General features: G+C 41.7%; 1 protein-coding gene across 1 annotated transcript in view; it reads right to left on the bottom strand.

Annotated features, from left to right (window-relative positions):
- Nucleotides 1-1,293: 1,293 nt before the first annotated feature.
- lingo3b (leucine rich repeat and Ig domain containing 3b) overlaps nucleotides 1,294-12,490 on the bottom strand; it is a 62,216-nt gene continuing 51,019 nt past the window's right edge. The window contains exons 2-4 of the mRNA XM_014021154.1: nucleotides 10,292-10,901; nucleotides 9,445-10,188; nucleotides 1,294-8,737 (exon numbers count right to left, since the gene is read on the bottom strand). Of these exons, the coding sequence (XP_013876608.1) occupies nucleotides 8,168-8,737; nucleotides 9,445-10,188; nucleotides 10,292-10,846 (1,869 nt within the window). The 5' untranslated portion in view covers nucleotides 10,847-10,901 and the 3' untranslated portion in view covers nucleotides 1,294-8,167. The remainder of the gene's footprint in view (nucleotides 8,738-9,444; nucleotides 10,189-10,291; nucleotides 10,902-12,490) is intronic.

Here is a 12,490-nt window from a genome sequence, read left to right on the forward strand (position 1 = left end):
ACACACACACACACACACACACACACACACACACACACACACACACACACACTGATGGTGGCAAACTACATTGTAGTTATTTTTTTACTAACCAACTTTAAAATTCATGTTTAACGTGCTAACTTTCCTTTTTTTAATTTGTTTATTATGTTGTGATTTTTAAGTTACTATAAGTATTTTGATTCATGTTGAAAAGTAAAAATTAGCTATCAAACTGAAATGACATAATATGTTTTTGTCAATACTTTAGGTCTATTTAAACACCTATCTTTTTATACCAATTTTCCTCTGGCCCAAAGACTAATAGCTGAGTGTAAGTGATGTCTCTTTGTGATCCTGTGATGAATTTATGACTTGGCAAAGGTGGGAATTCTATCTCATTATGGTGACAATAAACAGGGAGTTTATAAAGAGCAATTTTCATTTAAGATGCAAACATACAGATGAGAAATTAAATGAAAATTAAATGTTTATTATTGTGTCACTGTATCATTGACCAAAGTTGCTAAAATCAACAAACAGGAGCACCAAATTATGTTTCTCCAGGCACTGAAAATAAAAGAGTGGCAACAAAACTATAAATACCAAAACACAGTTTCAGGAGATTTGTTGTGTTAATCTTTCATCTAAAGGTTGTTTGTTTGGTATCTGCTGGCTGTTTCAGGAGAACTCACCTTATTTGAGAGTAAATCTATTTGCATCTTCCCTTAAACAACTCTGAAACAGACCATCTTTCTGCAGTGCATGCATGCACAGTCGATCTGCACATGGATCCTGCTCCTTCCTGTCTATTGACCAATAGGAGAGGAGCTGACCCAAGAAGGGCAGCCTACCTTATTTGCATAACGAGTCCGAAATGCACAACAGGAGACAGAAAAGAGCAAATACAATTCATAGAAATAAAAATACTTATATACTAAATATTTATTTAAAAAAGTAACTTTTAAATTATATGCTAAAATATATAATTTGTTGTAACTAAGCTGGAAAAATACATTTGATGGTCAATTAAAATATAAAACAAAAGGTAAAATTTTCCTTTTTTTATTAACTGGTTAAGTGTTTTTATTTTTTCATTGGACCATTTATATATTTGTGCTTTTAGTTTTAATTTCGTCAGTTTTGGCCTTCCATTTATTTAAAATACAGGAGTCAGAAAATTAAATTTCACATTTTGCGTTGTTTCTTAGTCAATTGTGGGTGGGTAGACCACCCATCCCAACCCCCAGCACGCTGTGTCATAATGTTTTAATGTCAGCTTAAAGAAGTGTAAAAAAATGAAGGCACGAGCGATTTGTTTTAGTCACATCATGCTTTTATGACGAAAAAGGAGCTCATTTACAAGACAGACAGTATATAAAACATACAGTGAATTTAAAAAAAGAAAACTTTTTTTTTTATTAACAAGTACATTTTTATCCTTCCCTCTGAGACCAAGCAGCCTGGGGACTGAGCAGAACGTGAGTGATCCCTGGAGGGAAAAAAAGCAGCAGTTTAAATCCTTTACCTACACTATTTACAATTCAACAGTCATTTTCCTCTGTCAGACATGGCAAAGAGGTCTACAGATTTGATGACATGATATGGCTAATAGATCTAATATGTACATGTTTCTGTTCTTTACATCCAAGGATCAAGACGCTATGGCATAAAATGTACATGTTAAAAAAACTGTCAGTCAGATGCTGTTGTGGCCACAGAGGATCAGAGTCCAATCTTCTGTATAACAGTCTCATAGATGTGCCACTCATGGTTATTAGTAATTGATCATGTGACACCATTCAGTCTGACAAGTTGTCTTTCATTTAGTTCTGTATTTACTCGGAGTCCCCAGCACTCTGTCCTAGGTTTATAAGTGAGTAATGATTGTTAGATATGCAATGTAGCAATAACATTTGATAAAGTGCTTAACGAGGTTGGTGCCAGGTTTAAATAAAGTGACACAGAAAGAGTAATGGAGAGACAGAAAAAAAGAGAGGGTGACAACACTCAAACCAAATCTCAGAAGTACATGAAATTTTGTGTAGAGGAGAACTCCCAGCAAATACAGAACTACTAATTCCTGTAAACAGTTGAGGTAATACGAGAGGATCAGACCTGGAGTGAAAAAGGAAAAAAACTGGCACCTTCTCGTTCTTAAAAACAAAGCACATTTTTCATTGAAGTCAGTGTGTAAACCTAGGAAAGAGTGCTTGCCAGGTCTACATAAAATCACCTCCTATTACCTCAAATTATTTATTTTTTTCAAAAGAGTGACAATGTTCTAGATAAAACAATGAGAAACCGATCATATGCTCATACAGTGCTGATCAGTCCCACCAACCTGCTTGGAGTATCAGTCGCTTTATCTACAGCTTTTACATCAGAGCAGATCATTTGATTGTGAGCAGATATGTGTAAAAGTACAATCATCCCAAGTAAACACAAGTTTCTATTGTAAGAGTCACACTTTGTAAAATCTTCGTTCCTTTGCTGGAATTGGATTATTTGTCGAACTCACTCTATTTCAGCCACAACAGTATGACCGCTTTGTACAAATGCAAGTGTGAGTTTGGCAATACTTTTTCTTTTTTGTTGTTGTTGTTGTTTTTACAAAAGGCATGCATAGATTCAACCTGCTAAGACCCCAAGAGAGAAAGTTGTTTTGTTCAATGGAGTAACCAATCAATCATTTGCTTGCCATCAATCAGTGATGCAGAGAAATAAACAGTGCTGTGACATTTGTGACATTTTAAAATTTATATCTGCTGAGTGATTCCCAAACTGTTGCTTTCAATCAGACCTCTCCTGATGCTTTTGCTTCCTCTGACAGGCAGAGCAAAATAAAAGCTGAGAGGAGGTCATAATATGGCTATAAAAGGTTGCTGTCTTCAGTGTTTTTAGTTCGCGTCTACAAAACGTATAAGGTTCTGTTGCTCAGCTCAACCACTGGGTGGTAGTGTGCTCTCATAAACTGTGGGCTTACTTTGCAGTGCTCCTGTCAAGGTTAAGATGAAGCAATTATTCGTTCAAGGTGGTTAGGGCAATCTTTCAGCAAAGCTCTGCCTCAAACAGACCTGAACATCAGCTTGCCGTTGAGTCATAATCTCCCTTTTCCCCCGAAGCTTGAGGAAATCAGGACAACATAAAAAAATTGATGTTTAAAAATAAGGTATTTTTCAGTGTTTTTATGACACTTCGTTCTTCGAGGTCTGCCATGGAAATTAAACTAATAAGGCAAGTAATCAWCGAATCAGCCAAGCTCCCTTCTCCATCATCCCATTACTGCTCGTCTTGGCTCCAATAATTCAGCTCAAGTCTARTCCAATCAAAACAGCAGCTGGAGGATGCGTAGTGAGAGGATTTATTTAAAGCTAATGTGGAATCAGAAATGACAGCAGGGGGGAAAAAAAACAGTGGTGGAGATGCAGTTTTACAGGTAAGACAAAAACGGGGTCTTTCTCAGACAAAATGATAAGAACACAGCTTTGTATAATAAATTATAACGCTTTTGGGTAATTTAAAGCTAAATGGAAACAATCAAACAAATGAAAACTTAAATAATTCAGGTTTTGCTTGATGGCCTAAATATGGTGTTTAGGAGTTTGTTTAGGTTTGCAGGAGTTCTCTTGTGAAAAAGATATTCTGTAATGTATCCATAGATCAGATAGGTGTGGGCCAGGTCTGGTCAGTGATGGCACTGTTTATATGATGGCATTCCACAAATGGTCTGACTGTTTGGTTAATATGGCCAAAATCTGTCAGTGTCACCACTAGCCTGGTTGTGTTTTGGTTTTTGTTGTGCTGGGCATGGACCACTTCTGACAAACTACTACTGGGCCACTAAAGGAATGTCATTCTTTGTGTTAATTGGGCCAAGTGAAAAGCATTGTGTGGGCCAGAACAATGCACTAACACTCCTAATATTCAGCCAAACCTTAAAAACAGTGCCTTCATTGGCAGACCTGGCCCACATTTGGTTGACAAACCAGCATAGCATCAGATCTGGCCCACATCTGCTATGTGGGTAGGTAGGCAACACATACCCACATAGCAAAATCTGACTGGCCCGGTTCTGGTTTACACAAGGCTCTGGAGGCCTCCATGTACACCATCCGAACAGCCAAAATCATCTGTCTTTGATGCAGCTTCATGACAAAGATCACATTATTTTGTTTGGAGCTTTGAGTCTCCCACCACTTCTTGTCACAACCCCCAAATAAGAACTTACTGTGTGATTGGTCAGAAGTTCATGGGCATGACTGTTTTTGCTAAAAGGGTTGAAACTTTTATAAAGATTGTCAAATGTCCAAAAGCTCATGCACTGAGAATAAACAGATGGTGTGCACCAAGGAATCTGTCTGACAAAAATTGCAGAGCTGTAACCGGGACAGATTTGTGGAAAAATTGGGACATCATTTTGTGAGGGGTTTCCAAGGAGCTTGGCGCTGTGTGTCTCAGAGGCTATGTGTGTGAAAACAAATGTCAAACAACCACATGACCACATGTCGGCTGACCTTGACACTCTGAACACTTGGCCCGGAAACTGCAAAGAATTACAACCATTTAGTGGCCCAGATGAGGTTTTCCAGAGGTTGACCATGCCTGGGCCAGCTCCACAGAAACTAAACCACCAGTGGTGGTCTGCCACCCTCAAAACTGTGCCATACCTGCCAGACCTGGCCCACAACCAAACCAAACAAAAAGCCGTGCCAGCAGTCAGCCAGCAGTGAAAACTTGACACACCTGGCCCACACCTCTCTGCAATATGGGTCACATCAAGAAAAGGACAAACCCAAATTCTTTCTCAAAAATTYTGATAGAGAGGAATAATGAAAATGACCTCCATCAATAGATGTAGTGGCTGTAAACCTCGTGTCTGTTTTGAGGAGAGCTTTTGAAAGAACTGTTCGTCTAAAGCATCATTGAAAATCTTTATCGTACCACCCAAATGTGCGATCAGATTTACAAGGACATGTAAGATAAAACCGTCCACACTGGGTTTTTTATTATTAGATGGAGCTTACAAAAAAGCTTCCTCAGTTTTCAAGGACCACCAAGGCTTAAACAGATATCGCTTCTTTCCAACCTTGACCAATTTAGAAATGTCACTTTTTCAACTAGATGGACAGCATAACTCAGTATAGGCAGAAAATGAGTGCAAGTTTTGACAAAAATCCAGCTTCTTTTCAAACATTTGTAATTGTGACAGGCTATCACCATGAAAAAGTACATACGGCACAGGCCATGGGGGTTTTCACATCCAGAGAATGAGCCCAGAGTGATGCTGTGTGCAGACCGATAAAAGTTCAAGAAGTGCTTTTTTTTCTTTCTTCTTCTTGTTTAAGGAATGAGTAAGGATGTGCAATGAGGAATCAAGTTTTTGTGTTTTTTTTCGAGTCAGGGAACCTGGGTCGCCCCTTTCATCGTTTGTCTCCGCTGATCCAATCACCGCTCAGTGTTTGGTGGCATCACGAGTAGCGACGAATCAAAACTCTACAACACCGATTCACCGACCACACACAACATGTGTCTACTACCACACAACCATACTCCAGCCTAATACTGTAAACAGAGATGACAACGATTGGAAACGCTAAGAAGACGGAAAAAGAAAAAAAGAAAGGCAGGAAAAGGGGAAGTGGGAGAAAAAAACGAAATTAATGAAACACTCTCGTCTACATTTGCGAATGATGTTTACACAGGAACACCATCAAAAGTCACCACAGACATTCTCACTGTCTTCTAAACCTAATTTCCACAGARAAATATGGAAACACAGTAGGATTGTTTTGGAAAGAAAAGACATCCATAAAGACTACATCCTGTTCTCAACACAGTGAAACCCAAAATGGTCACAGATATGTTAACAGCTTAAAAACCAGGCCAGTTTTATCATCTGTTCTCATTTAGTCTTATGAATCTTTAAACAGCTGTTCATTTATTCATCTTGACAAAAAAAAAGGCAAAAAAAGCTGTGGTTTCATCATCTCTGACAAGAGACAAAAACGGAATTTGCATGATTCATTTAAAATCCTCCCTGCCCCCCCCTTTTTTTCCTGCAGCAAATTATCCCGAAACTATGAATTTGTTCTAAAAAGTAGATCCTGTTTTTTGAGGTTCTCAACTGTTTTATTGCACGGCATCCTTGAAATGTAGAAGAGTCACTAATTTTTATTCCTGAACAATGCAAACTGGCCTGGCTTTAGCTAAAACGCAGAGACGTGTACCGGCTCCTCTTCGTGTATTCTATGAGGTGTTGAGAACAGAACGGTCCAGTATGGAGGACGAGGAACTTTAAAACAGTAAACAGCCAAGAGGTCACAGTCAACAATAACTGAAGAAATTAAAACAAGGGCCCAACAAAGAGGCAATGCAACACATCAATGGAAGTTTTTTTTGTTGTATTATTTTTTCCCCATTTAAAACCACAGTACTACAATGCACATGGTGTGGGTAGGGTTAACACAACTTCATTTACATTTGAATCCTCGGTCTCCAGCCAGGGACCCCTCCCAAAGGAGGACCCAGTGGGGGTGTATGGGGGAGCGGGGGTGAAGGGGGGGAATGCACTGGGCTAGGGGGGGCAGAGACATTCGCGCAGCGGGCCGACGTGGAGACAAAGAGAGCAGTCAGCATCACAATGTGAAACTTCTGGTGCTTGTGTGTGTGTGTGTGTGTGTGTGTGTGTAATTCTTGTTCCAATAACCTCAGCGTAGCTGTGTGTGTGTGTGACAGCAGATGGTCTCGTGATCATCGAGGCAACTTGTAAGATGGCAGTGGTGAGAGTTAAATAACTTAGTCATGCACACTCTACTGTATAAAAATTCAACTTACACAAACTATGGCTTTGTTTTTTCCACCTACAAATTCACATTAGTTCTCTCCGGGAGACTGAATGTTGACTCTATGGCTATACAAACTGTATTGCTGGAATCAGTGGAATGTTATGTGTAGAGTAAGTATGTGTACCGACTTTCGTTCTGCAGGGTTGTTGTTTCACTCGTCCTGAGAAAAAGTGCTATACATGTGCTGCAGTGTCTCATCCAGAACTAGGCTGTCACACCTCCTTGTGGGACTGAGTGTCCTCTCTCTGTCTCCTTATTTTGACCCAACTTTCCAGGCTGCTCCCCCCGGGCAGCACCGGTACAGTCAGGTGACCAACAAGGCAGCAGAGAACAGGGATGAGGGGAGGCGTAGGCCGGCAGGTGCAGCTCCTTCCTGTTGGGAAAAAGGAGCACCAACGAGGCTGGTGCAGTTGTGGAGATGAAGGACAGGTCAATGTGACTTATGTCCTCTTCTCTTGCCCCAACTCAGCAACCCTCCTGATCCTGCCAACCCACATCCTGTTACTCTCTTTCGAGTTGGCTGCTATGGTTTCTGTGGCGGCCTGTGTCTGGTGGTCCTAACTTTTTAATCAAACCATCTGGACCGCAGGCAACCACGGAAAGGTCTGGGCCGATGCGCTCGTCCCAAACTCACACAGCTAGTGTTTGTGGTGTAATCTCACAAAGAAGTAAAGGCCAAATGAGGTTTTATTGGGCTGTTTCTTCCTGGATCACATATCTGTTTGTTCATCAAACCTTTAGTCATCAAAATGAAGACAGTTATTGATCCTCACTGATTAGCTCTGGTCAAAATATATAAAAAAGCCCAAATTATTTTATTTAATGCCATAAACTGTATATTTGTTACACTTTTCAACCAAAACTCTGCATGCTATAAAACAAGGCATATTTATAAACTTTTTGACTGATGAGATCACTAAAATAGAGCTTTTAATGTAAAAAATCATTAAATAAAAAGAAATTTCAATATTCCACAGCCTAACTGTTTAAGAATGTTACTTTACAGCTTAACTCCTATAATTTTTAATCCTTCTTTTAATTTGGAAACTAAAAGCAGCTCTTTAAGCACTATTATTCCTCACATTGTCCTTCATAACCACAAGCAGAAGAGGACCTCTACAAACTGTCAGGTTCATTTTTTTATTATGGTTTTAAACTAAATTTAATTATGACTCCAGTTTTGGTGTAAGTGCTCAATTTTGAGTGGAGCCATTGACAAAAGCTGATACCTCGCTTTCAAACTTCTTTGTGAGTTAGCGGCTGTGTGTGTTTGCGTATGTCAAGCACGTTCTTTTGGAACGTGCTCATGCCTCCCCCAAGGGACCCCTGGCTGCGTTGTTTCATATCATTTTCATGTTGAACTTTCTCGTCCCTCCCGACGTGGTCCCAGTGGCGGGTTCAGATTTCCGGAAAGAGTACTCCACCGTGAAGTTGTTCCTGCGCTGGCCACGGCCCCGGCTCCACACGAACAGCAGCAGGAAACAAAACAGGACGACCCCCAGAAACGTGATGCAGCCCATCGCCGTGGAGACCAAGATGGTGGTCAGGTCCAAGGTGAACTTGAGGAAAACGCGTGTGCTGTTCAGATTTGTGTCGTTGAAGAACTCTCCGCTGTACAGTGAGCGGTTGAGGAAGAAGGCAGAAGCGGCGTCGAGCGGCTGGCCGCGCACTGTGAGGGTGGCAAAGTAGGTGTCATTCCCTCCGGCGTTACTGGCGATGCAGATGTATGTTCCGCTGTCGGTGAGCTGGGCGTAGCGGATGTCCAGGGTGCCACTGGGGAGAACCGTGATACGTCCTGAACTTTTGGTTGTGATTAGTTTGCGCTGTGGTGAAATCCAGACTATAGCAGGTTGAGGATCTCCATCTGCCCGACACAGAAAACTCACCGGTTGGCCTTCCCRTGCAACAACCTGGCGGGAGGGAGGTGATAAGATGTGCATGAATTAATAAATGTAGAAGACTCAAAGTACAGAATATCAAAAATTTAACAAACCACTAAAGTGTTTTAAAGGGGCAATATTATATGTTTCTCAGGCATACGTTTAAATACTATCCCATAATAAAGTATCTATGCCAACTTTAGTTGCTATTAAAATGCTGTTTTTAAATTTAAATAGAAAATAAACTTATCTTCTCATCACTTCCTCTTCTAAACGCAGGGGGGTTCACGCGTGTGCTATGATGCAGTTTACTTGGCATGTGAAAATACATTTCCTCAAAGGTATTTTGAATCTGAAAAGAGCTTCACTGAGTGAGAAGTAGTGTTAAGAGCAGCAGACAGTTTAAGTTTCACTTTCACTTTGCTCTGTTACTGCCGAGAGCCTGCAGGATTCATGGGCGGGGTGTGTGGGGTAGGGGGTGGGGAGGTGTGCTCCAAGGAAGCTCAGCTTAAAGACACGTCCCAGAGGTGTTTCTGGTCCCCACCTGTCAATGTGCTCCTCAGCATGGCTGCCTAAAATCACTGCAGGATTTCTCAAACATGCATGAATGAGTCAAAGCAAGGCTTTGGGGATGTTTTTATGAGAGTATAACATTATAACATGATATAAAACTAAAAAAAGTTGATTTTACATGATATTGCCCCTTTAACACATTAACGCCGATTCATCCGTATTACCTGCTGCATTTTACGATTGCGGATCTTCGGTTTCTGGCATGTAAAGTGATCAAAGAGTGCGGAATCGGTGAAGGCGCTGAGGCTGACGCCTTGCACCTCCATCGGCCCCGCACACACCGGAACTCTGCCGTCAAAGTTGAGGGTCTTGCGTCGTTGCAGGATCCACAACAGACGGCAGTCACACAACAGGGGATTCCCATCCACTCTGAGGGTCTCCATACTGTTGACAGAGTGAAAGGAACCCTCCTCCAGAGTCTGCAGGTCATTTGAGGAGAAGTTGAGCACCCGGATCTGTCTGAGACCTCCAAGGGCATGAGGCTCCACTGTCATCAGCCCGGTGCTGACCATGATGAGCTCCTTCAACCTCAGCAGGTCCTTGAAGGCCCAAGGCTCTAGTGTGGTGATGGGATTGTAGGACAGGTTGAGGTGGGTAAGGTGAACCAGGTTCTTGAAGGAGGCAGAGGGGACAGAGGTGATGTTGGTGTTGGTGATGGAGAGCCAGTGGAGGTCGAGGCCCTGAAAGCTAAGAGGAGAGATGTACTCAAGGTATGGCCAGTGATCGATATCCAGACCTCTCAAGTTGAACAGCTTGCGGAAGTTTTGGTCCTCCAGGGCAGTGATGCTGAGGTGGCGAAGGCGAAGAGTGACCAGGCTGCGAAGGTAGGACAGTGTCTGGCCAGAGATGGATGTGAGGTTGCATCTTTCTATTGTAAGATCTTCCAAACCCAGCAGCCCTGAGAAAGCCTGGGGACAACGTAAACCAGGTGGGATTATTTTTGATTTATTTTGTCAGTAATGCTGACATGAAAGACAAGCTATTTGTCATTACACTTAAAAGTAGGCTTACCTTGTGGGATATATAAACCAGATCATTATCTCCCACCTCCAAGTGTTTCAAACTCTTCAGATCCTGGAAGGTGTAGTCTAATAAAATCACCATCTTGTTCTCACTTAGATCTAGGTTGGTCAGATTGCCCAGCTTGGCAAAGGCTCCCATGGGGACCAATTTAAGCTGGTTCCCCCTTAACTTGAGCACTTTAAGATTCTGGAGGGAAGCAAAGGCATTGGGCTCTAATGTGGCAATGAGGTTCTCACTGAGGTCTACTTCCTCCAGCCTCGGGTATGGCGTCAGATTACCCGCCTGCACCCAGCGGAGCCGATTCTTGCTAAGGTCCAGGAGCCGTGTCTCGGTGGGAATGCCTTCTGGGATGTTGGTGAGCCGCCGTCGCTGGCATGACACCGACCTCAGCTGAGCGGAGCACTCGCAGCGAGGCGGGCATGCCTGGCTGCTCTCCGGCAGAGTCAAGGTTATCACAGAAACCAGTGAGGTAGCCAGGACCCATTGCCACAACCTTGGCCATGGCACTAAGGCACGCCCACCAGGGCCAGAAAAGTCCATCATGGCCCTGGTCCTCTGACTCCCCGCCTGCTGCAGGCAGGGTCAGTGCACCAGAAACCTGCAAGACAAAAAAAGAGAAGACAAAGTAAGAAAAGTGGAAGTAAAAATAATTTAAAAAATATATCATCTTCAAAGTTCATAAAAAATAAGTCCACACTGTTGTGAATAAACAAATTTTACTTAATGAAGACTGTAGAGATGTGAAAATTATGACCCAACAATAAACCAGTGAGACCCCATCACAGTAACACTGACGACCTCAAGATGTTCAAGACAAATTGTCTTTTCTCTGATTCATCCAAACGAAAGTGGGAAAACTGAGACCCATATGAGAATGCATCCTGCTCCAGCTGAAATCATGCATTTTGCATACTCTGCTTTCCTTGCAGCACTGAGACCGTCTGCTCCAATTTGACAAACACAATGAATTTATTATCACCACACATACGCAGGCTGAGGCTCTCAACAGTTCAAGCTATGCCTTTGAGCCTTGCGTGCCACAGCTTTGAGATGCGAAGAGAAAGACATGACTGTAAAACCGCATTATGTGTTTGATAAGGCGTAAGATGATGGATGACTGCGTAGGTTTGGCAGTTTGCTGAGTATGAATTAAAATCACTTTGGTCCGCCCAGCACAAAGATAAAATGAATCATTTGTGCTTTAACATTCCTTCAGGCAACCGTTGATTACTCCCACTCACTGATTTCAACATAGAAACAGTCAAAGAGTACTTGGCTCTGGATCTCAGACAGATCTCAGTGTCCCTGCAGATACCAGGGGAAAGCTTTCAAACTTTAGGAAAAGGTTGATTCATAAGGACAGGCGGAAAGTTTTTTTTTTATTCAAACAGAAACTGCCCAGAAAAACAAAACAAAAAACAAAAAATAAAAAAATAAATAAAAATAAACTCGACAAATCAAACTCAAAGGTTTGCTTGTTCATTTGTTTTTCAGCCTGGAAATGAGAGAGACTATGTCACCATCACCAGGGAGTATCATGTTAAAATGCTCTCTGATGCTGGTGAGGAAGGAAGAGCCAAACCAATAAATAAAAGATGAGTTGGTTTGAGATGAATGGGCAACACAATCCAGCTCATATTAAAACCACGACTTCTCAGTGGTAAAAGATGCAAAAGTTTGCCAGAGTCTCTGTTTGTTAAGATGTTTGAACAAGGGGGATAGTTCAGAGCTGTTTAAGTGGTGTTTTGTGGAACAGCTTATGAACAACTAATACTTCACCCATTGTAGGATGCTCTTTGAACACCCAGTTTGAACAAATAGAAATTTGTTCTGACCAGCTTGATAAGCTGCCACACTTCAACAGCTTCAGTCTGAAAAAAGTTCACAAGGGTTCAAGTACCCCAAAAAAGCACAAGTGCTACAGCTAGCTGTTGCCTCTTCAAAAAAATCTAAACATTATTTGTAAATAAGCACATAATGCAAAACTGACAAACACCGTTCGTAAGACCTTTATACTTTTTTGTAAATAATAAAAAMCAGAAAACCTATTATGGTCCCAGTTGAATGTTTATTTTAAGATCTAAAGACTCTCTAAAGTTTCACTCCGAGTCTGTCTGTGGCTCTGGAGACCTAAAACAAAATGGCTACAAATCACAAGTTCTTGCAATGTTTATAGAAAACCTGGTC

The sequence above is a fragment of the Austrofundulus limnaeus genome, unplaced genomic scaffold, assembly GCF_001266775.1.
Source record: "Austrofundulus limnaeus strain Quisiro unplaced genomic scaffold, Austrofundulus_limnaeus-1.0 Scaffold3, whole genome shotgun sequence".
NCBI classification, from domain to species: Eukaryota; Metazoa; Chordata; class Actinopteri; order Cyprinodontiformes; family Rivulidae; genus Austrofundulus; species Austrofundulus limnaeus.